Genomic DNA, 23,919 nt, shown 5'->3' with positions numbered 1-23,919 from the left:
CCAGCTGTTCATTGTTTGTTCATGTTAGTTCACAGTGCATTAACTAACGTTAACAAATACAACTTTTGATTTTTGTATCAATACAACAGTTTTTGTAAATGTTGAAATTAATATTAACTAAGATTAATAAATGCTGTAGAAGTATTGTTCATTCTTAGTTTGTTAACTAAGGCAGTTGACTAATGAACCTTATTGTAAAGTGTTACCAGAAATCGTATGTTACATTTATAAATGGCTTCACTTTCGGTCAGTTTCATGCAGCCCTGCTGAGTAGAAGTATTTTCACTTCCCCAAACAAAATATCTTACTGATCCTGAACTTTTGAACGTGTGTGTGTGTGTGTGTGTGTGTGTGTAACCCTAATATTATCTTTTTTTTTTTTTTTATCTAAGAAAATATTCGAATAAAGTCTGAGGTCATAGTATTCTGGAATGATAATATGCCATCTCATATATTTTGAGTAGGCCTGTTCTTTGTAAGTACACATACTATATGTCTCTCTCCTGCTCTCTCTCAGGCTCTGGAGGAAGAGTTCACACGTAAACTGCAAGAACAGGAAGTCTTCTTTAAAATGAGTGGAGAGTCTGAATGCCTCAATCCCACCACCCAGAGCAGAGTCTCTAAATTCTACCCTATTCCCAGTGTCCACTCCTCCGGCTCTTAACCTTCACCACCGATTGTGTTGTTCTAGTCAAGAGTCCATTGTCCTTTCAAAGGTATGAGATCAGAATAGATGCATGGGTTTGAAATCAAATTTCTGAGAGTTAGAAAGCTAACAGTAATGAAGGACAAACCTTATGCATTACATTGACATGCTTTTTGCCACATTGAATCCAATGGATTAACATTTTAGTTTTCTGTACGTTGTCTTCTGGTCATGTTAATTTGTGCTTAAGACATTGGCGCAAATTAACCGCGAATACACTCAGGCAATATCATCTTGTCTTTGTGGAATACATTCATGAAACCGCCTTAAGGGTCACATGATGAAAAGCCCATAACAAACAGAAAATCAGACAGAAAATTCAACTTAAGTGGTGAGAGATCACATTTAAACACGTGGACACTCAAGTCACTGGAACACAAGCTTCAGTTCTGTTATGGTCTTGTATCAGCTGTTATATGTTGTATTTTTGCTGCATTCTCTGTTTTGCCTATTCTGTTTTTAATCTCCATGCAAAGTTGCTTTTAAAACATACTACTCTTTTTAACTTTTACTCTTTGCTTTATGGTTAAAGATATTTGCAGTCAAGGAATGTAACCCATAAGTTGACGTTGCACACTTTAAAACAAATTGAACATATGCAGTAGTGATCTCTTTAGTGCATTAGGAAGTAAATTGTCCAAATATTTGTATACGATGATGTCATTTCTCATTTGGCATGTCACTTTGTGGTCCAGAGTAACCGAGTTTATTTTTTTATGAGCAAATTAATTTCACGTATTTGAAGGAGAGTAGGGCAGTCTTTGCCGCCTTGAATGTTTCATATATGGTGGTAAGAAGTTATTTATGGATTTAACCGAAGTTGAACGTTTTTATTGTTAGTTCTTTTTCCTGTTTCATCAAAATATAAGGGGAATATGAACTTGCATGTTACATTGTTTATTTTAATTTTAGGTTTTCTTTTTATTGAAGGACACGTACTTTTGATAGTCAGATGTAGAGCAGAATTTTGAATAGCCCATTGCAGTCTGCAAAAGTTTCAGTGGGAAGACATGAACACCTCTCACTGTTGCTGAGGACTTTTCATCTGATTCAAGCTTTATTTTTGATAACATGTTTTGTGTAAGAAATCGCACATCTGTATCTTAGCCATATTATGACATGCTGTGCTCATATACTTGTTGCATGCTGAGAGAAATCCCAAATGCTGTACTTTACCAGAGACATGAACTCTTTGAACAGGTTTTAAAAGTTGGCATTTGCACAAACAGGATATTTGTCCAGAGATATCCCAGTGTCATACAGCTGAACAGTGACCTTAACCTCTTGCAGCACTTTGATGGAATATCTGATGCATTTTTGAGGTAAATTTATGTATCAAAACGCTTGTGCATTGATAAACTGTAAATAAAACTCATTGTATTTTCTTTGATTTATTGGTGTTTTTTTTCTTCTTTTTTTTCTTCTAAACATGGTGCAGTTTGGGTTCATATCAGGTTAGGCGTAAAATCAATACTCTTTGTTAAAGATTCAGTGGCTCTTGTAAAGTGAGTCATGTTACATCACATGGTCTATCTCAGGTGCTTAAAATACCTTTTTGTTTGGTGTATCATCCGTTACATTCTGCATTGCAAGACTTCACCATAGACAAATTTATATAATACAAAAAAAACATTTTTCTTTTTTTTAAATCATAAAATAAAGGCAAAGACAAAGTCCACTACTGGATAAAAAGTACATTTCAAGTGCTAAATGCATAATAATGAAGACTAAGACTGATGTCTTAAACCCATGTTAGTAAAGCTGAAAAATGTATGAATTATAATATTGCATGCATTGGTTTGAATATAAAACTGTTTAGCGTGATAAAATAGGAACCAAACAAGCCTCTAAACTGTTACTTCATAAGGAGAGGCTAGTTTATGGATTTATCTTCTTAAAAGATTTCTTTTCGCTGTCAGTGCATCCACGAAAGTGTGCTGCTGCAAAATCCCTTACACACCAGTGGTCCGTACCCATCTTCCAGTCTGGATATCACCTAAAGTTCAATATTGAGAGAGATGCATGTCAGAGTGCCTGCTGGATCCAGTGCTGCCTTTAAATATGTCATCATTGATGATTTTTTAGATGCAGGTTGATGTGACATAACTTTGAATATATTGAATGAATACGTTGTAACATCGTGCTAGGATATATGATGAGTATACTATTCTAACCTTTTTCACCCTTTTCTCCCCTCGGTCCCTCCAGTCCTCTTTGTCCGGGGAGGCCTGGTATCCCTGAGCTCCCTGTTTCCCCTGTAGATCACACACAAACCATACAGCTTAATATTCACAGCTCTTCACTTTCATGTTTAATCGGGTAGCGCTTTAGCTGATTTCCTGTTTGATTTTGTCCTGAATAGCTAAATCAATGATGACTGGTACCTTTGTCTCCTTTAGGTCCTGGGTATCCTCTGTCCCCTTTGTGTCCTGGCCTGCCAGGAGGCCCTGGGATGGTCCCATATGCTAAATAGATAATGTTTAGGCAAAAATAAATAGTAATACAAGCCAAATGTGGTAATTAAATATATAATCCGCATATGTGAGTAAAAGTAGACACTGACTTCTAAAGAAGTCCATGAGGTCTGCAGTCACGTTTCCATGTGTACCAATCACACGGCTGTACCCGGGTGGGCCAGGAGGACCAGGAGGCCCAGCAGGTCCTTGGATCCTTCCTGCTTGTGCTCTCCAGTATCCCTCTGTCAGGTCCTGTAGTAGACCTTGATCTAATGGAAAAGAGTGACATGGGTTTGCTTATTATCCCTGTGATGGACTGGCCATCAGTTCACTGTTTCCCTGGGCCAAAAAGCTGGGATTAACTCCAGCATCCCTGCAACACTACTTAGGACAAGCGGTTTGGAAAAATGGATGGATTTGCTTTTTATTACAGTTCTTTGTTGTAACTATTTTGCCTTTTTTTTTTTTTTTTTGACACCATCGACAGATACTCGTACTACCAAACTAAGCCAACAAGTGGAGTTTTTGAACGAATCAACCAAGTGAGTTACTCATAAAAACAGTGGCTGCCCCCAAAATGATTCTTCTCTAAACAACAGTATGAAATGGCTAGTATGCCCGAATTCACAGTACTCGTAAAACAGTAGGTAAAATGTACCAGATGACCTACTACTTCCAGTCAGGGCCCTAACCACCATAGACACAAAACACTGTTGTTAGGATGAAAAAAGTTTTGAAAGTAAAATTTTTAAGATGGTCTGCCTCGGCAGTCAAAGGCGGCAGGCTTTAATGTTCACAGAAGATGAGCACAACGCTTCTTGTAATTCATAATTGAATGTGACGGGGCAACAAAAACATTAACAGAGCTTTTTTTAGGCATATTAGGCAAAAAATTACGAGTCAAATGTGTGCATATTTTAAAAATATTTGCATAGTAAAATGGATTACTTTAAAATAAATGTAGGCTATTTTTCTATTTTTGCCTTTAAATTCTTTACTTGTTTAATTTCCTTAAATAAAAGACCATTACACCCATTATTATTGCCCTCCTCCTAAACACTGGTTTGGTCCTCCCCAATGTTCAAGACATGGGGCTTAATTTATAAAATGTTGGGTAGAAACCGTCCTACATTTGAACTTACGACCATTTCTCAAATGTGTGTATGTGTGATTCGGAGAACGAACCTTGTGAAATGTGAAATTGAAATTGTGCGCAGCTGATTGGTTTCAATCTCTGCCTTGTAAACTCCCCCTAATTAATGTCATTAACATATAAAAGTGCACCAGTCAGCATCTAAATCCTTTACTTGAGAACGGCGAGCGGCAAGAATTGCTTAGATTTCCTAATACCTGCAGTACTCAGACTCTCTGGCACAAGGAAAACTGTGTAGACTGTGGCGTTAAGCACTTTTCCACGTCAAAGACCGTTTTTATAAATATGAATGTTGCTGTGGATTTTAGCGTATGATCAAATCTAAGATCAAATCTGTGCGTAGTACTTTTAAAAATGAGGCCCACGGTTTCAGCATCAGTCGATATTCTGAAGTGCGCATCCAATGGACAATTCACTATCCCATAAGGCTACGGGAGGGGATTTGTAAATGGCAGTGAAGTGACACAACTGACACTTTAGGTCACATGACAATGACAACATGACAAATATAGAAGATTTGAATTGCATTCATACTAAATAGAACATAGAACATGAAGTAATTATTCAGAAGAAGTACTAAGAGAATAGAACAAATCACCTAAATGATTGATTCAATGGCTTACTTTAAAGACAGTCACTTGTTTTGGACTAAATATCAGCACTTGTGACCAACGCTTACCTAAAATGATTATTCTTTTGCTGTATGTGTGGATATTTCTTTCAGAAACAGCTTCGTTATGAATATAACTGTGGTGCATATGACTTGACTGATACTGTACTCACTTTTAATGTAATCGGTTACTTTTATTGCAACATTGGAGTAGTCCACTGGTTCACTGATCTCAGTGCCAAAGCGGTGTTGGCTTCTGGCATTCTGATAACTGTGTCCGGGGTCACCACGTTCACCCTTCTGGCCAGGGGGTCCGGGAGGCCCAGGGGGACTGTGAACATAGCGCCTTATAGTGTCACCTGAAAAAAAAAAAAACTGTTTATTGATGTGGTAAAAGTGTTTGCAGAAACTGGTGAGACAAATATGGGAGATCAACAAATCATGCATTCAACTTTCAGAATCTAGAATGGAGTGAGATTACTTGTTAAATCAGTCAGACATCCACCAAGTGAAAGTGTCCAATGTAAAGTTACACTGAGGTGTCAGTTTCTGGATTAGAGCATGTGGTGAGTGACACTCACTGTTCAAGTAATCCTGCAGCTCAGCACGGATCTGTTCTCGCGCAGAAGATCCTGTATATGATTCAAGGCCCCTAGTGTCACCTGGAGGACCCTGGGGTCCTGGTGGACCAGGAGGTCCCCTAAAACCAGACTCTAAACACCACAGAATCACATAATGATTTTTTGTAACATTGCAGGTATATATATAAGGCCCTATTTACACCTGGTATTAAGATGCGTTTTTGTCTAACCATTTACAAGTGGACAGCATTAAACACAAGTGTAAACATGGTCAAAAACATTTTGAGCTTGTCCACTTTCAACTGCTTCCAAAGGTAGTTGAAAACGTATGCGACTGGACTGCTTTCATAGTGTAGATGCTCAATGTGTTCGCCAAACAGCCAAAAAGACTGCCTGCTCTCCACCCACTGACCACATGTGAGAGTCATAACACATGAATTTTGTGTCGCCGTTACCATTCGTATCCTTTCCATTTGCTTCCTTTCCCGCTCACTCATAACCAGCGTAATGGTTTGATCAATTCAACAGTATTTGTGCGCTCCCGCAAAAGTGATGTAGAGTGTGACGGAATAATGGTGGAGGGTCCACACAAATTGAGACTTATTTAAAATGCATGTTAAGCAGTGATGCATGTAAACGATAACGCATCTCGGTTGACCACTTGTGGATGGAGAACTGAAAACACATCCTAATACCAGGGGTAAAAAGGGCCTCAGACAGTAGAATAAAACTCACTGGACAACTCACTCTGCAGGTAGAGCTGGATGTCCTCCAATCTGTAACCTGAGATTGCAGGGGAGCTGCCTCCTGTGGCACCAGGCGGACCAGGGGGTCCCTGTATTCCTTGAGGACCAGGGGGCCCTGGACGTCCAACGCCTCCCCCAAGCCCCGACCCTTCAAGCACATTCAAGGGGAATATAAGGAGAGGAAACCCTTCGCATGTGCATGCACTATTATAAAACACATAATGAAAATGTATTTTTAAATTTGAAAAAGAATCACATACTCTGAATAAGAGCTGTTACGTCGCTGTAGGTAACACCTGCTTGGCCAGGTGGGCCAGGAGGGCCTGGTGGTCCAGGTCTGCTTGTAATCCCCTGCTCTAAAAACAAATTCACAAATGCCATTGGACTTACCCCAGAAAACAAAATAGTGTCGGCCCAGATCTGCCTCACGTCTGGTACATGTTGATTCCACATGTACCAGATGTGGGCTGGATCTGGGCTGACACTATGTTGCTGTCTGGGAGAAAATTCAATCTATTACAGCTTTAACATAGAATTTGGGTTGAAGACACACCATTCATTATTCTGATAGCATAGCTTGCCACTTCCTGTGCATTAAAGGTACTAGCACTAATCCCTGGTGAACCTGATGGTCCTGGAGGGCCAACCACATAACGCCTCACATCTTCTCCTGAGCACAAAAAGTCAATGGGTCAGTTCTCAGATTCAAGACTCAAAAGGCTGTATATACATAAGTGGATCTGATATGGTTTACTCACTCTGTAAAAGGGAAATGATGTAGTCAGCAGTTATACTTCCAGGTGGGCCAGGAGGGCCAGGAAGTCCTGGAGGACCTTGAGCACCTTGGCTAATAATGCTACCACTGATTCCAGAGCCTGAAACAAAAGTATATATTTTACTACAAATGCAGCAGGAGACACAGACATACATTCTAAACGGCACAGATTACATCTTAACTTACGCTGAATGTAAGCGATGACCCGAGATGCAATGTCCTCTACAGACATTGAAGCTCCAGGTGGACCTGGTGGACCTGGTGGTCCCTGAATACTAGACAAATGCTGCCTCATTCTGTCACCTGTGGAAAGAACATGACACATTCATGAGGAAATGACCTTCAGGAGAAGGACTGTGATCATCCAAACAAACAGGTACTCACTTTGCATATACTCCATGATGTAACGCTGATAGTCTGAGGCAGAATGGGATCCACCGGGTGGACCAGGAGGTCCTGGAGGACCTGGCCGCCCCTGGGGCCCGACTGCAACTGCTCCTGATACCGACAATGAGATGACAATGAGAAGTGATACAGAGAGTTACGGCATTGTTTTGCTTTGGGAAACTCATCTACTAATCTAATAATGGTGCAACTGGAGGTCAGTGTTATTCCCAAACAGCTCTAGTGGGTCCATTATATTTTTCCAAAATGAGGTATCCCACACTGAGGAATCCAACTTTGTAAATTTATATGAATGAATATGGTTTTATTTTCGGTGACAGCAAACAAAATGCTCAGTTACAATTTTTTCACTAAAGAGGTAAAGAAAATATTGTAAAGTCAATAGCTTAAAGGGTTAGGTCACCCAAAAATAAATAATTTGTGTTTTGAAGATGAATAAACGCTTATGGGTTTGGATTGACATGAGGGTGAGTAATTGATGACAACATTTACATTTTGGGGTGAACTATTCCTTTAATACATATCCAGTACATCATACTAAGATTTACCTCTTGACTCTCCTTGTGATGCTGATAAACCTGGTACTCCAGGATCCCCTGAGAAATCATTTTACAAATTATTGTACTGTAGATATTAATATACCTGAATACAATGTCTCATCATTATTCAAGTTATTTACCTTTACGGCCCTCTCGTCCAGGCGGTCCAGGAAGCCCTGGAGGACCAGGTGGCCCTTGAGCGACACCGTACTCAGAGACTAAAGAGTAAAATAAAGATTAATTCAATATTTATTATAGCTTTTATGATAGCCTCTTTGTGTCAGATGTTTTAAAATCTATTTACAATATTTCAATTAACAGCAAATTAAGTATTGAAGAGGCTAAGTGCCATAAACCAACTAAACAGGCACACAAAATACAATTAAAACTGACTCATTATTGACTAAATATGTTGCTTTGAGTGTAAAAATAAATAAATAACTTACTAACTCTACCGGGACTCCCTGGAAGGCCAGGCTGACCTGATTCCCCTAAAAAATAATATCACATATGGCAAACAAAGGATTATTATAAGGCATGTGGTGATCCATCTGAGTATTTTATGTGTTTTACGGTTCATATTAATTCTTGTGACCCATATTCAGAATTAGTTGGAGAAGAAACCCTTACCTTGATATCCTCTTGGACCTTGGACACCTGAAGTTTACATATATATCATTAGATATCAGATAATAGTTAAACTACTCTCTGACTTCACATTCATGGTGTTTTCACTGACAATAGGTTGGAAGAAACGTACTAAGAATCAACAAAACTCCAGTTGTAGGTATGACTCACCTGTTGCTCCTTTAGGCCCTGTGGGTCCTGGCGGCCCAGGTGGTCCCGCAAAATATGTTCCTGTGTACGCAGCATTTGTAAAGCTGTGAGACTTCAAAAACCACAACAGCATTACAATAATGTATAATACCAGGCATATGCTGTAATCCAACCTGAATTAGGCACAAAGGTTCCTGGATCTCCCTTGTCTCCTTTAGGACCAGGTCTACCATATCCTATTACACAGTAACAGAAGAGTTGAGAAAAGTATGCCATTATAGAGTATGAGTTAGTAGTAGAGTGAGATGTACAATTGACCAAAAAATGTCATATTTTGTGTAAAGTACTGCTTCACATCATCTTACCTGCTGAGCCTGGTAAACCTGGTGGTCCCGGTGGACCTGCTCTGGAATCTCCTATTGGAGATTAAAAATGAACATCTAAAATTGTTTTTTAAACACTGGTGTATTTTGTCATATCCATAACTTTAACATTTCATGAACTTGAACTTCACTTCATGAACTTCACAAAGAAAAATTTAAATGTGCCAAACCCCCCCCCAAAAAAACTAATTTCATGGATAATGTTACTTTACCTGGACGTCCAGGAGGCCCTGGGGGACCAGGAGGACCTGGTGGTCCAGTAACAGCAACATTTGCAGCCCCATACTGTCCTAAAAATGACAGACATACAAGCATTATGTGAATGCATTTCTACAAGCTACTAATGTTTAAATTAGATTGTTAAAATAAAGACTTACTTTCTGCACGCGTTGAAACCAAAGTCTCACCAGTCTTCACAACAATACCCGGTTCTCCTTGATCTCCCTTATCACCTTTAAGACCTGCACAAAAATCAAGGTAGATGCATGGATGCATGGAAAGTCATTTGATAATAATTTATATTTTACTCATATACAATATTAAATAGCAACACCAGATACAAAATGCAACTTTACCAGGCTGACCAGGATGTCCAGCAGGGCCAACGGGACCTAGCATTACAAAACAGACGTATCGTAAAGTCACATTATAAATATATGATATAATAATTATATAAATTATAAGTTGTCATTATTAATAATATCTAAAATGTGTTTAATCAACAAACGTTCCTGGCACAGTGAGTTTACTGGTTAACAGGAGGAAGGTATTTTGATTTGGCTGAATTTTTAATCTGGGTTTTGTTTGGTTGTTTTTAACAGTTTATGATTATGAGCATACCTGAGAGTCCTGGTGAGCCAGTTGGGCCAGGAGGACCGGGGATTCCAGGCGGTCCTGGGATTGCCACTGAGCTAGAACCTGCTGCAAAATCAAGCAGTTTTTCACTTCAGATTTACTCACAATTCATGTTCACAACACTGCACACAGTGCACAGTGACCTGTTAAATGTGTTTTAATGCTTCACTTAATCTTACCTGCATTGATCACTCTTCCATGCTCACCAGTCTCACCTGTGAACGTTTTAAGATGACTTATCAGGACATTGATATGCATAGTTGTACCTATATAATTATAATGTGCAATAATAAAACAAAATATACAGCTAAAAATAGAAGACTTCAAAAAGCAGCTAAACATTGATCCTATAGTCTATTTCATTAATACTGATGTTTTCACACAAGCACCTTTAGCTCCAGGCTGACCAGGATTGCCAGGTAGGCCTATGACAAAAGAAAACAAACAATGATCACCATTATAGCTTCATACATAATTGAGAAATATTATAACAATCTTAATTGCACAAAAATAAAACACATAACTTGGGTAGAGAATATAATGAAGTTTAAGTGACAGGTTACCTGGAGGTCCTTGAATCCCTGGAGTTCCTGATTCAAAGAGAACAGTGGAAAAGATAGAGAATCAAACTCAATGCACTATCAAATTTGAGCTATTATATTTATCACATGGTGAATGATGGGAACTGTGCTATAACTATGCAGCTTAAGATAACTTTCTAAGAATGAGGATCATGATTTTCTACATGCTTTTATACCTGGTTGCCCAGAATCACCGAGTGGCCCAGGTGGTCCTCTGATTCCTGGCAAGCCAATTGAGCCTGACTCACCTAGATATGAACAAAATGATACACAATACAGATTAAAATAAATTTGCAGATTGAAAAGCATTCTTTAGTTTGAGATCATCAAATTCTGAAAATGCCACTCACCTCTTTGGCCCTTTTCACCATCAGCTCCTTGAGGCCCTAGTATGAAATGACAGTATTACTATCTGGGGACTTATTTTACACCAATACAAGATTTGCATTAAAGAGGTCCAGGTAATAATGGAGCTTTAATCTGTGCCATGCAGCTAAGCAACTGAGTGTAAATATACAATAGTGATATTATGTAGTGATATTATTTTGGGGGAAATCGCTTTAGATAACAAATAATTATCACAAACAATTTCTGGACATTTTTCATGGATTTCCTTTTTTCCTCAACTATTTGAGATAGACTTTATTTACACAACTGTATAAATAAATGTTTGGGGTTGGTACGATTTTGGTATCTTATGTCAAATAAAGTAGCACAAACCCCAAACTTTTGAACGGTAGTGTAATTTCTAAAGCTTGCACTCTCACTTGCACCCACATAATGAAAATACAATAATGTTTTTAGAGATTTGACGAAATCCAGCTCTGTCAGATGTTGCATGTAGGACTGTACGCATGGTAGTGCTTATGTGTATACCATGAAAAACCTTTGACTCTGACAATCCCAATCCACACTTTTCTTCCTATCACTTCCTATGGCTGTTCTTTAGGTGTTAAAATGGCAAAAGAAGAATTACCTGGTTCTCCTTTAGCTCCTTTCTCACCAGCTGGTCCCTGTCGTCCTGCAGCACCAGGAATACCTGATGAAGGGTACAGTGATTTAACACTGAATCAAATATTTCTGAACATGGCACAAATAAATCAAGTTCTTTGATACGGCTCAGTCTAAACATACATACCTGGCAATCCCTTGTCTCCTATATCACCATGATCACCTGATACAACATACACATAATTTCACTTGAATTCACATTGACTTCATTAATGCATTGGTAATGTTAGGCTGACATATAATTGGTTACAAACCTTTACTTCCAGGTAGACCAGGAAGTCCTCTATCACCTGTAAAGAATTTTTTTTTAAATCTATAAACATTACGATTTTATGTAGGCCTATTGCTTTGTAAAAATGCAGCAAGTTTACATCGGGCTACACACCTTTAGGTCCGACAGTGCCAGGTTCACCTCTGAAGCCTTGAGGGCCTTGTTCACCTGCACAAAAAGTGTTTTTCACATGTAATGTCATTATATGATGAAAACAAATACACAATGTCACTAAAATTGTTCAAAGAAAGAGTTGATTACCATGTAAACCACTAGCACCTGTTGAAAAATAGACAAAAAGAGAACAAAGATCAAACGCATACTTATAATTAATTACTGCTTAATAATTAGGTAGGCTAAACATTTATACATATATTTTCATGCCAATGCATTTGCACAATGACACACATCTTAAACCATACTGTATCAGCTTTTATTACCCAAATGAAAACAACAACAATAAAAATAATAATATAAACTGTGTCTTGTATTGACCTTTAGGCCCAGGTGCACCAACTTGACCAGGAGAGCCAGGAATACCTAGAGAACGAACAGATACACAAACACATTGTAAATCTGATCAAAACAGAAGCTTAAATCTCAAATTTTATGTTGTGTATGAGAACTTAAATTGTGTGAATTAAGTACTAAGAATTAAATGCTAAGATCGTGTTTCAAGAGCCAAATTCTCAAAACATGCAGTATCTTACCCCTTTCACCCTTCTCTCCTGCTCCAGAAGGTCCTGGGTCTCCACGGGGTCCAGGTTGACCATCTCTTCCCCTGAATCCTGGAGGTCCTTCTGCACCATGTTCACCTATCACATACATTTTAGTTTACAACTTTAGCATACAAGTTTCCATGAGGCAACATCTTTAGAAAAGGTTCATTCTTTTTTCAGAAAGAGTAAGAGCATTAACAGAACTGAGTCATGTGTTCACAGTAGAAATGTGTCTTAAATGTTTCCTAAATGTAGCAAGGGACTAGGCTGTAATCTGGAGTGTATGAATGGAGGAAGTACAGGAGTGTGGGACTAACTGACTTTATTTAAAGCTATTTTGTAGTGCTACAGCAATAGCACCTGTTAGCTTCAGCATTTATGGACTGTATATAAACCTCTAAGCCTTAACTTTTTGGGTAATTTTTCCAGAAAATAAAAGCATTGTGTAAAGTTTCAGGTACCTGCACTTCCTTTCAGCCCTTTTTGTCCTTCCCTTCCGGGATTTCCTGGTATTCCTGGTGGACCTACAGATAAAAAATAAATAAATATATATATTATGTTGCTGCACAACTGTTAAGACTTCTACAAGAAGACCAAGCATTGTTCTTACCTGGCAGCCCTGGAAAACCATTGTCTCCTGAAAAACAGGTTAGAAAAAAATCATGTTTACAACTGTTCGCATTTCAATATAAAAAGATAAAAAGTTAATTGAATTTACAGATAGCATAATTGATTTTAAAACTGTACAAACCCCTCGTCCCTGGAGATCCATTGTCACCTGAAAGTTATGAAAAGAGTAAAGGTGTGATTGTGGTAGTGATAGGAAATCAGGTTGCTCTCTATTAAATCTCAATAGAAGTTATAAATTTGGTTTTCTGTAATGTGTGCTCAGTAAAAACAGAATATCTGATGTACCTTTTGGCCCTGGAAGTCCTCTTTCAGCTTTAACTGAAGAAGCAAGGAAGGCTAGATACACACACAAAAATGATAAGTATTGTGTTTGCATATAAATGCAGTTAATAATCAAATATATGCATTTCTATAAAATGTATGTTTCGATGTTTATGTGTGTTTGAGCAGAACTGTTTTCACTTGTACCTTTCGTTGCTTCAGACTGCAGCTCTGCTCTCAGTATTTGCTGTACATTTCTCTGCAGTACAGAATTGTCTGAATAAACTTCAGAATCCAGTGAATTAGCATATGCTGCTTTACTTCCAGCATCTTTATATAGGCCTATGTCAATGTCATCAATAGGAGCAGACAGACGACTTGTGCGGGCATTCATGGAGGAAGATATTCCCTCAAGAGCGCTGACACGAGACTTTAGTTTCTTTACCTCCTCAGCTTCAAGGAAAAGAGATTAGCAACAGATTAGAAGACTATATGCAACAGCACATATGTTTACTAAGTTTATAATCTACACATTCAAATCTTACATAGAGCAATGAGTCCAAACAGAAGGCCGAGGAGCAGCAGGAGGCTGAGCAAAAACCCCAGCAGCCACTTCCACCAGGAACAGCAGTTTGGCCCACATCCACAGAGACCCCCTCCACACTTACAGTCATCCTCATCCTTAAACTTAGCCTTATGAATCTCTGACAGAACGCAAATATCAAGAGACAGGTGATTCCCAGTTTTATACAGTGAGACTCTATACTGTATTATGTGCAATAGTTTCACAAATAAAAAAAGTTTTACCTGCATAAGTAGCTTTATCTTTTGTTGACACTGACGTAGTAGTCCCATCTTTGGAGGGTAACATTTTTAAAAATCACATATTAATTTTATATTAAACAATATAATGATACATAAAAATGAAGTCCCTTACAATGCGTGCCAGAGCTAGACTTCACAGGAACACTTTCAGAGTAGCTGGTCATCATAGTTTCCTTCTTCACTGAAACATCTGAATATGACCCTTTAAAATCAATCAATATGTAGTGTTAGAGTAGATCAAAACATCAGTCATTTTGTATTTTAAATCACTTTAAAGGGATAGTTCACCCAAAAATAAAAATGTTGTCATAATTTACTCACCCTCATGTTGTTCCAAACATGTATAAGTTTCTTTCTACTGTTGAACACAAAATAACATTTTAAAGAATGTCAGTAAACAGACAGTGGACAGTAGCCATTGACTTCCATAGTAGGAAGAAAAATACTATGGAAGTCAGTGGGTGCCGTCAACTGTCTGGTTCCCAACATTTTTTTAAAGATGTTATTTTGTGTTCAACAGGAGAAATTTTCATATCTGGGTGAACTATCAGACTAAATCATAGAATACAACGTTCAGTCCTGTGTTTACCTGCTGTCCCATTGGGGGCGCTGTTGGTAAAGTGCTTGCCACTGTCTTTGGTCAGGATAAGTTCGTCGGTGTCTCTCTTCAATGGAATGTTCTCCTTCTCCAGCGTCAGGTATCTCTTTGACACATTCTCATTATGGGTCCTTGTACCAGTTCCTAAATGTGACACCAAGCCTTCTTGTTTATTATGTGACAATCTCTACGTCTTTTGAGAACTACAGTAACTATAAAACCTTTACTGAGTGACTATAACAAACACCTGCTCGTCCTGCTGTGGAGACGCCTGTGCTAACAGCAAGAGTGCTGTTGGGACTTAAGGAATAATTCTTCTGCTGCTGCTGCACACCATATCCTAGAAATACACACATCAACAAATAAATAATCATGTTCAAATGTCAAGTATCTCTTCGCCACCTCTTTTAAAAGGGCACAGTGTCCCTGTTTAAACAATGAAGGCAATGATTTTTACGTGTCCTGACTAAATTAAAACATATTATTATAAATGTATCAAAAGTGACGGTAAAAACTTTTACATAGTTGAACTTTTTTTTTTTTTACTTTCTATTTATTCTGAATTTTTTTAGAATGATTTCTGAAGAATCATGTGACTCTGAAGACTGGAGTAGCCTAATGGCCACTGAAACTTCAGCTTCGCCATCACAGGAATAAATTACATTTAACTAGAGAGGTGGACAGTAACAAAGTACATTTACTTGAGTATGCTACTAATTAAGTACACTTTTTGAGTATCTGTACTTTACTTGAGTATTATTTTTTCTGGAAACTTTTTACTTTAACTTAACTACATTTGAAAGACAAATATCGTAGCCTACTTTTTACTCCACTACAATTCTGTCAAGGTCCTTGAGTAGAAAGTAGCAGGAGATGATTTTGGTTGCAGGGGTTGCATTTTGGTCGGAAAATAAAGTCGGATTGACGTCAGAACCCGACGTCGGACAGACGTTGGATTTTGGTTAGAAATGAAAGTCGGGTTGACGTCAGAACGTCTGTCCAACGAGGATTATTGTCAATCTGGCGTTGAATTCTTACATCAACCTGATTTTCATTTTCAACGTTGGGTTTGGTTTTCTAAATGCGAATTTTGTCATTGTTTTGGAGCACACTAGCTTATAGATAACAGTAAGGCTAACATATTCATACTAAAAACAAAACAACTTTAAATAGGGCACTATTTGAGGGAACAGCCATTTGGGTGTCCGAAACCATTGTGGACGTTATTGAGTGCATTTATTCATTCTCACATTTAATCCCACAACTGGAACTCTGTTCTAGAAATAAATTTGATATTGATATGAGGGCAGGTAGGCAGGCATAGATTCAGAGGCATAAGGTATTGTAAGTATTACATACAACAATGCAACAATATAGTAAAACAATGCATTGACATTTACTTTTTACTTTTGATACTTAAGTAACTTTTAAAAAAGTACTTCTGTACTTTTACTTAAGTAAAAATCGATCTTTACAACTGTTACTTGTAACGGAGTAATATATGACCAGTATTGTCTGTACTTTCACTCAAGTAGGAAGTTGTGTAGGCTACTTTTACTTTTAAGTTACTCTGGAAGACGTTATAGGCAACCACAAGTAATTAGGAAGGTTTACCAATTATCCTTTGTGCCAAATGCTGTCAAGATTTTAAATGGTAATGATTTGTTTATTACATAAAATTGTTTATTGTATAAAACAGTTCATTTAAATTATGATAATATTTCAAAATATTACTGTTTTACTGTATTTTTAACAAACAAATGCAGCCTTGGTGAACAAAAGACAGGTAAGACCCCTATAACTGACCCCAAAATTTTGAATGGTAGTGGTATGTTTATATAAATTATATTTATAAATTTCATAAAATGTTAGTATTTCTTTACCCAAAATAATTAAGTTTAAAACAAATTGTATGTGAGGTTTCGGCTTTGGGAAAAATATCTTTAAATGATTCAACTAAAAGTAATAAACACTTTTGTTTATAAAAAACAGTGAAAAATTAATGAATGCAAAATACGGTGACAATCCAGCATTGGCCTGACAGAGCAATTGACGATTCAATCATCTACCCCAAAACTGTCTCACATTGACCCTGAGCCATTCTTATTGTTGAGCCCTGTTGTACAGAATATAAATATAACAAACACCTGCAGTGGAGACGCCTGTGCTAACAGCAAAAGTGCTGTTGGGACTTGTCGAATAATTCTTCTGCACTCCATATCCTAAAAATACACACATAAACAAATAAACATGCTTACAAGGAATGTTATTGTCTTCTAATGTCATTACAATTATTTAATATTATATGCCTCAGAGGATACCTGAGACTGTGTTAACTCCATTCGAAGTTAGAACTCCACTAGCAGGAGCTAAATTGTTGTGGAAGCCATACACTGTAATTCAAGAAAAAAACATATTCGTATTTGTACATAAAATGTATATAAAAAATACCATTGTATGTCTGTTAGAGGACTGTGTTTTCAATTGAATGTTTTGATGTGTTCACAGTTTTATTATAATCACCCCACAAAATAATCATTTCCAAGGTGTGATATTGAGGAATTTACATATTTATGTTCAAAGTTTGCCTCAATCAATTACTAGATTAATGACTTGCTGAATTCTCTATATTGTCAGGTCAACAGTGATCAACGATGCAGACCTGATAAGGAGGATGGTGATGTGCTGCTGACAAGCGAAGCTCCCGTTGGCATGTTGTTGGTGTTGCTGTGGAAGCCGTAAGCGGCACCAGGTCCAGTGGAAACTGTAGAGGGCAGTGTGGAGGAGTTCCATGTGTACGAGGCAAGGTCAGCGTCAAGAATAGTGCTGTCATATTGCTCCACTGAGAAAATTGAAAGGAGGTCTTAACGCTTTGACAATGAGCACAAGATCTCTATGCACAGATGAACTGGGGAATTTGGATTTTGAAAATAAATGGGCTCTGCATACCATAAGTGTGGTAGGAGTGTTAAATACAAAGATATCTTGCAGTTTAATCAAGCTTTACTATCTGTCATCAGCCTGAGCTTTCCTTACCTTGCTTGGTGGAGATCTTGGTGTCTAAGGTGGTGGCCTTGCGAGGTATAGGAAGAGGGGAGGAGGAGGGAGAGCGTGTGGGGCTGACGCTGGCGGAGCGCGATCCCTTCAACAGCTTCTTCACATCATCCAGCTCAGTCCCTATAGCAACAGCACTGTATTAGTCACAACTTCATGACTAAACATGCCTTTTACGTTCACTCTCTCAGGTGTTGAACAAAACTAAATATTTTCTGAGCTTTTTCCTTGAGTATCTGGGAAAAACATGTGAAATTAATTTGTAAACTTACCAAGTTAAAAATGTATTACATATTTGTTTCATTTCACTTTTTGTTTTTTAATGCAGTTTAATTATCATTGAGTGTTACATCTCGATTTATTTAATTTCCTGAAATAATTGAATTAAAGAGAAATAGACAGCATACATCTAGTGGAGGGAGATGCACTTTGCAGTCTGGTCCTGATTTCCGTCTCTAAAACAGACACAGAAAGAGAGATAAAAATAGTGATAGAGAGAAAACAGTTTGAATTTTGAACATGATTGTCTTGTCATTATTTCAACACTAACACATACATTTAACACATACTGTGTATTTAATGTATGGAACTGATCAGTAATGTCCAACAAACCAAGTGTTGAGACACATTGAACATCGTGCCGGTGTCCTTCAAGTGTTTATTTTATGATAATGACGCCTGGAAAATTACATTATAAAGCTTATTAGACTGCTACTTTTCAAATATATACACAGTCATGGCCAAAAGTATTGGCAGTGACAAATTTTGTGTTTTGCAAAGTTTGCTGTTTCAGTATTTGTAGATAATTTTTCAAATGTTTCTATAATGTGATAAACATTTAATTAGTTTTAAAGGCTTTTATTGGAAAAAAACATTCAGTGTTGTTGACCCTTCTTCTTCATAACCTCTGCAGTTCACTCTGGAATGCTGGATATCAGCTTCTGGGCCAAATCCTGATGGCGATCCATTTTTGCCTTATTAGTGCCCGGAGTTGATCACAATTTGTGGGCTTCTGCTTGTCCACTCGCCTTTTGAGGATTGACCACGGGTTCTTTATGGGATTAAGATTGCCTGGCCATGGATCCAAAGTTTTAATGTAATGATCTTGAGCCACTTCATTATCACTCTTGCATTGTGACATGGTACTTCGTCATGTTGGAAAATGCAAGGATCACCACCAATTTGTTGAATTGGAGAAGTTGCTCTTGCAGGATGTTTTGATACCATTCTTTATTCACAGCAGTGTTTTTGGGCAGAATTGTGAAAGAGCCCACTCCCTTGGATGAAAAGCACACATGGATGGTCTCGGGATGCTTCACTGTTGGCACAACACAGGACACATGGTATCTTTTCTTCTCCGGACAATCGATTTTCCAGATGTCCCAAACAGTCAGAAAGGGGCTTCATAAGAGAAAATAACTTTGTATCAGTCTTCTTGCAGCAGTCATCAGCTTCTTCCTGCAGAATTTGAGTCTATCCTTGATGTATTTCTAGGAGAGAAGTGGCTTATTTGCTGCTCTTCTTGACACCAGGCCGTTGTCCAAAAGTCTTGGCGTCACTGTGCGTGCAGATGCACTCATACCCATCTGCTGCCAATATTGAGCAAGCTCTACACTGTTGGTGACACAATTCCGTAGCCAACTCCTCAGGAGGAGACGGTCCTGGCACTTGCTGGACACTCTGGAGTTGAAACTCTCTCCTTGATGTTTTGATGATCCGGTAATTGGTTCTTTCAGGTGCAATATTCTTTGCAGCATTTTCCTTGAATGTGAGGCTATTTTAAGGCAAAGCGATGATGGCTGCATGTCTGTCTTTGGAGGTAACCATTGTTAACACAAGAACACAATGATTGGAAGCACTTCTTCTCTCATTTTATAGCAATCAGTCTGCTCTTATAATCCAATCATCCAATCATTTTATAAGTGATTTCTTCTGACTAGTACTTGTTCACACTTTCCCATGTGCTTGATGATATGATTAGTAAAATTATGTTAGCTGGCTGTTTTGTGCCAGGGCCAAAAAAATAAAATAAAATGAAATATGGGTTTTTGTGAATTTTTTGGCCAATTAAGCTTTTTGATATTTAAAATGCATCTAGTCGCTCTGCACAATAATCTAGAAGCAATGTGAATCAACACCTCAACAACTAAAGCAGCTGACTTTATGAAACACAAAATGTCAATGCCAATACTTCGAGCCACAGCTGTACATGGACATGGCATATTCATTTGAATGAACAAAGTTTCAACATGGAAAAAAGTAATTTTTCAGAAATATTCGACAGCTGAATTCTTCAATTGACGAATCAGAATCGGTTGTGTAAAACATTATTGATAATGAAAGAATCAGGCCTAAATTAAAGATGTGTTTGGTAATTCAATGAATGAACTGTCCCTACTAGTACTTGACTGGATGACCTATGCAAAGTAATTTATATATTTGTATTAGTGTAAATAATCTCACCCCTGCTTTGACTCCTTCCTCTAGTTGAACCTGGAAACCGAGCAATGAAACAAAAGATGATATTTCTAGTCTCAATCACATAAAAATCCTGTTAATCCTTTTAATGTGGCTGAGGGTCTTACCATAGTCTTTTCTTGTGATCTCTGGGGATGAGTTTTCACTTGAGCTTCCTGAAGTTTAAAAAATGATTACATGCTAGCATAATGAAGGACTAACAAAAATGATTTAGTTTATTTATTTAAGGTTTCTCAGCTGTGACTAACCATCATAACGACGTGAATGAGTGGTTTTGCTTTTCCTCTCCAGAAACAAAGGGGAGTCTTGTGTTCTTCTCATGCCATCAGTGGAGCTGGATCTCAACCCCAGCCCTGATCCTGATCCTGATCCTGATCCTGATCCTGATCCAGAGACACTCTCATATCCTCCAGAAGCACCACCTGCCTTCTTACTCTTACTCACAGATGACTCCTCTACCAGATATTCCCTCGATCCAGAGCCTAACCCACCTGCACTCACCCCCACAGATGCTGAGCCACAGAAACAGGGACAATTTTAGCCATTTACAAATTCTTAGAACATTTATTAATCTATTCTGTCTTTAGTTAATATGCAAGTTTATTTGAAATTTCAAATGGTTTATTGGCTTACAGGATGAGAAAAAAGAACTGCTGTTGTTTTGAGTCAAAATGTTCTTCTCCAGGCCAGAAGACCCAGAGATGCTTGACATGCCCTTGTTGGCGGATGCACTGAAGCCTCCTGAAGGTAAAAAAACACAATAAACTACACCAATATCCACTTTTACCTCAAATTGAAAAGATGCTCAAGTTACATTCACAGTGTGACAAACAGGAAATTTCCCTTGAAGCACAAATTCTGTAGAGGAATAAGGCATTGAATGTGAATAAAACACAACGAGAACACATAAAATATGTATGGGAGGGGATAACTTACGTGGAGGCAAAGATGTAATTCTTGTAGTAGAGATTGTTTCAGTGATGCCTGTGTTTTCAGAATACATGTCTTATAAATGTGAACAGTTCTTGCTTTGACAGTCAAAAACATATAGCAGTATAAATACCACTGAATAAAACTGTGCCACTTCAGTCATCAGTGTAATAATCAAGCTTCTAACATTACAGAACCGATAGATGGCGATAGTGTAGAAGACTATTTTGGTGCAGATTCACAGCAATTAAATACACTCAAACATCCTTACCTCTGTCTCCTGAACTTCCTCCTGGATAGTTTCTTTGCTGCCTTAAATCATCCATTCCATGCTAAATAAATGTAGCAAAACGGTACAGATCATTAAAATCAGTGTGATAAGAAGAATCAGTCTCCATTGTAAAAAAGTTGTATATCAAATGAATGGATGACTTCAAGATGTTTTTATCAAAGCTGAACTGTAGGATATACTGGATCAAAATAACTGCAAAAAATATATATTGCCAACTTCCTTAAATGTTAACATAGTATTTAATCAATTAAATGATGTATTGCTATGTGAAATGACAGAATCACTAAGAGTAAGAGTTGTGATTGAGAGTTGTACATGCTGACTGAATGTCCTTCAAAATAAGTTTTAACAAGAAATGTAAAATGTGTGCACACTGATAAACAAAAGGATTTTGTTCTCTTTCTTGGCATATTCTACTCAGATTTCAAGGCAAGAATGGAAGACTATTCCGGACCATATCCAAAAAGTAATTATAAATGGCACATCCCCGTATTTAACTTTAATGTATTTAACTGAAAAAACCTGCCTAAGGGACAATTACTTGTTCCAACAAAAGACTTGCAGGTACAGGTAGTCTCATATTTACAGTGGAGAGAGTAAAGCAATTCATCACCACCCCACCCTCCTTACATCTTCAGTTTCAAATGCAAGAGCTACTGTTTCCCTGCAAACCACAATACATCAATGAAAAAGCTCAACTCAGTGAACTGGCCCCCATAGAAAAATAATGGCTCTATTTGTCCATGCAGGGCTTTTCAGAACTCAATTCAGAATCAGCTAAGGATTTAGCCAAACTTCTTTCCCACATACTGTGAAGTTTAGAATAAAACAAATAAACATTTACACAGATATAATTAATGAAATGGTCCCTTATTTATCATTAAAACCATAAAGGTGTTATGCTTTCTACAGTTTCAAGTCAGGTGCAACCCCACACCAAACCAAGATACAAAGAATTCTGATTGTTCACATCAGGATTTATAAATAAACAAGTATTTCAGGAGAGCAACAGATGGTTAGAATCATATAAGAAAATAATCATTTTAGAATCTGCATCAAAGAAAATAATAATTACAGATCAATACAAAATGATTCCCCCCAATGAGATTAATTACATATAGGCTAACTGAAACAACTATTATGGTTAATTTATACTTTCACTTTTATGTGGTAAAAAAAAAAAAAAAAGGCTATATTTGATGTAAATGTGTTTTACCTTCGATCCTTCGAACCTGAAGAGAAAAGGGTTGGCTGTCTGGATGTTAGATAAGGTCACTTCAGAGCTGTCTGTGAACTTCACTTGTGCAGAATGAATGTTGTTACCTGATTTCTGCTGCTTTCTATCTGATTTTCTTTTGACTTTGATAGGCAAGTATCCACATGACTCCTGGGTAGGATTTTATATGGAGCCACACCCCAGTACTGGCAGGTAAACACAGACAGACTTTTAAAGAAGACAATCAGGCCTCAGGAATCACAATTTTCATTATGCTCCTGCAAACTAAAGCTTTAGGACATGTCCAGGTGAACGCAGGTGTGGCTGGATGCGTTATCTGTGCGTCAGTAACTTCACCTAGAAAAAAGAAAACTAAGTTTCAAAAAAGTAGGTTTAATCTACTACTGTTGGCATAACAGTGTAACCATAACAGAAAATGCATTTTGTTCAACGTCCGCTGACGAAATCATTTTAGCCAATGTTTTATTTGAGAGTCTGTAAAATAATGTTCTCTGTAAGTTAGGTCATGAAGACTTTGATTACATTATAAACCTCACATTCAGCAGGCTTCAAAATGTCATGCTTTGTCTCTTATTGCACAAGTGCTATATGCATTAAGCATTAAACATTTGACAGACATTTCTTTCAACATACACTGCATTCAAGGTATATTTGATCAACTCATGCATTTCATGGGAATCAAAACATACTTAAATACTTTTCAAATACCTCAAAGGAAGCATTGGTCTTTAATGAAACTGCAGGAACATGACTAGAATAATTTTACTGTGAATTTGTCAACTGCTTACAGTCTGAACATTTGAAATGGGGTCAGATAAGGATACTGTTGGCATTCATTTCCAGCAAGAGTTTAACTCCCTGTCCTTATAGATGTACATGTTCATGCATACCTTTTTAGCCAATCCTATACAATAATAGGAAGGTTTTTTTTTGTGACAGATATGATTTAATGCTATAATAAATATTATGTAAATGTATTACTCATTATTATTATTATCAGTGAATCATCTGAGGAGCTGGATCAAAGAACAATACAAATGTTCCTA

The 23,919-nt window shown here is 37.6% G+C and overlaps 2 protein-coding genes across 2 annotated transcripts in view; one reads left to right on the top strand and one right to left on the bottom strand.

Annotated features, from left to right (window-relative positions):
* Nucleotides 1-2,096, top strand: part of slka (STE20-like kinase a) — a 28,148-nt gene extending 26,052 nt beyond the window's left edge. The window contains exon 18 of the mRNA XM_084391067.1: nucleotides 518-2,096. Within this exon, the coding sequence (XP_084247193.1) occupies nucleotides 518-664 (147 nt within the window). The 3' untranslated portion in view covers nucleotides 665-2,096. The remainder of the gene's footprint in view (nucleotides 1-517) is intronic.
* A 33-nt stretch (nucleotides 2,097-2,129) lies between these two features.
* Nucleotides 2,130-22,923, bottom strand: col17a1b (collagen, type XVII, alpha 1b). The gene is made up of 57 exons (XM_084391066.1): nucleotides 22,853-22,923; nucleotides 21,616-21,676; nucleotides 21,351-21,398; nucleotides 21,048-21,155; nucleotides 20,663-20,926; nucleotides 20,522-20,569; nucleotides 20,400-20,429; nucleotides 18,344-18,391; nucleotides 17,919-18,059; nucleotides 17,545-17,724; nucleotides 17,204-17,275; nucleotides 17,030-17,104; nucleotides 15,130-15,222; nucleotides 14,874-15,026; nucleotides 14,397-14,486; nucleotides 14,267-14,314; nucleotides 14,005-14,163; nucleotides 13,667-13,912; nucleotides 13,484-13,534; nucleotides 13,320-13,346; nucleotides 13,179-13,205; nucleotides 13,030-13,092; nucleotides 12,560-12,664; nucleotides 12,345-12,389; nucleotides 12,111-12,128; nucleotides 11,964-12,017; nucleotides 11,833-11,868; nucleotides 11,706-11,741; nucleotides 11,544-11,606; nucleotides 10,918-10,953; nucleotides 10,744-10,815; nucleotides 10,550-10,576; nucleotides 10,376-10,411; nucleotides 10,166-10,201; nucleotides 9,972-10,052; nucleotides 9,707-9,742; nucleotides 9,509-9,592; nucleotides 9,344-9,421; nucleotides 9,114-9,164; nucleotides 8,922-8,984; nucleotides 8,770-8,829; nucleotides 8,602-8,628; nucleotides 8,418-8,462; nucleotides 8,112-8,189; nucleotides 7,981-8,028; nucleotides 7,412-7,525; nucleotides 7,214-7,330; nucleotides 7,011-7,127; nucleotides 6,806-6,922; nucleotides 6,513-6,608; nucleotides 6,254-6,400; nucleotides 5,507-5,638; nucleotides 5,099-5,284; nucleotides 3,270-3,431; nucleotides 3,091-3,171; nucleotides 2,881-2,961; nucleotides 2,130-2,702 (listed from the first exon to the last, which is right to left on the bottom strand). The coding sequence occupies exons 2-57, from the start codon at nucleotides 21,668-21,670 to the stop codon at nucleotides 2,659-2,661; spliced, it is 4,635 nt and encodes a 1,544-aa protein (XP_084247192.1). The 5' UTR covers nucleotides 21,671-21,676; nucleotides 22,853-22,923; the 3' UTR covers nucleotides 2,130-2,658.
* Nucleotides 22,924-23,919: the final 996 nt, after the last annotated feature.

The sequence above is a fragment of the Rutilus rutilus genome, assembly GCF_951802725.1.
Source record: "Rutilus rutilus genome assembly, chromosome: 20".
Lineage (NCBI taxonomy): Eukaryota > Metazoa > Chordata > Actinopteri > Cypriniformes > Leuciscidae > Rutilus > Rutilus rutilus.
Note: the sequence above shows the minus strand (reverse complement) of the source record. Positions and strands in the feature narration are given on the sequence as shown.

What these genes read in the sequence shown, in the direction of transcription:
- col17a1b (XM_084391066.1), bottom strand. Translation starts at nt 21,670, where the DNA reads ATGGATGATTTAAGGCAGCAAAGAAACTATCCAGGAGGAAGTTCAGGA. An exon ending in AATTACATCTTTGCCTCCAC is followed by an intron (nt 21,156 to 21,350) that starts GTAAGTTATCCC and finishes TTTTACCTTCAG; the next exon opens with GAGGCTTCAGTGCATCCGCC. An exon ending in CGTAACAGCTCTTATTCAGA is followed by an intron (nt 6,401 to 6,512) that starts GTATGTGATTCT and finishes ATGTGCTTGAAG; the next exon opens with GGTCGGGGCTTGGGGGAGGC.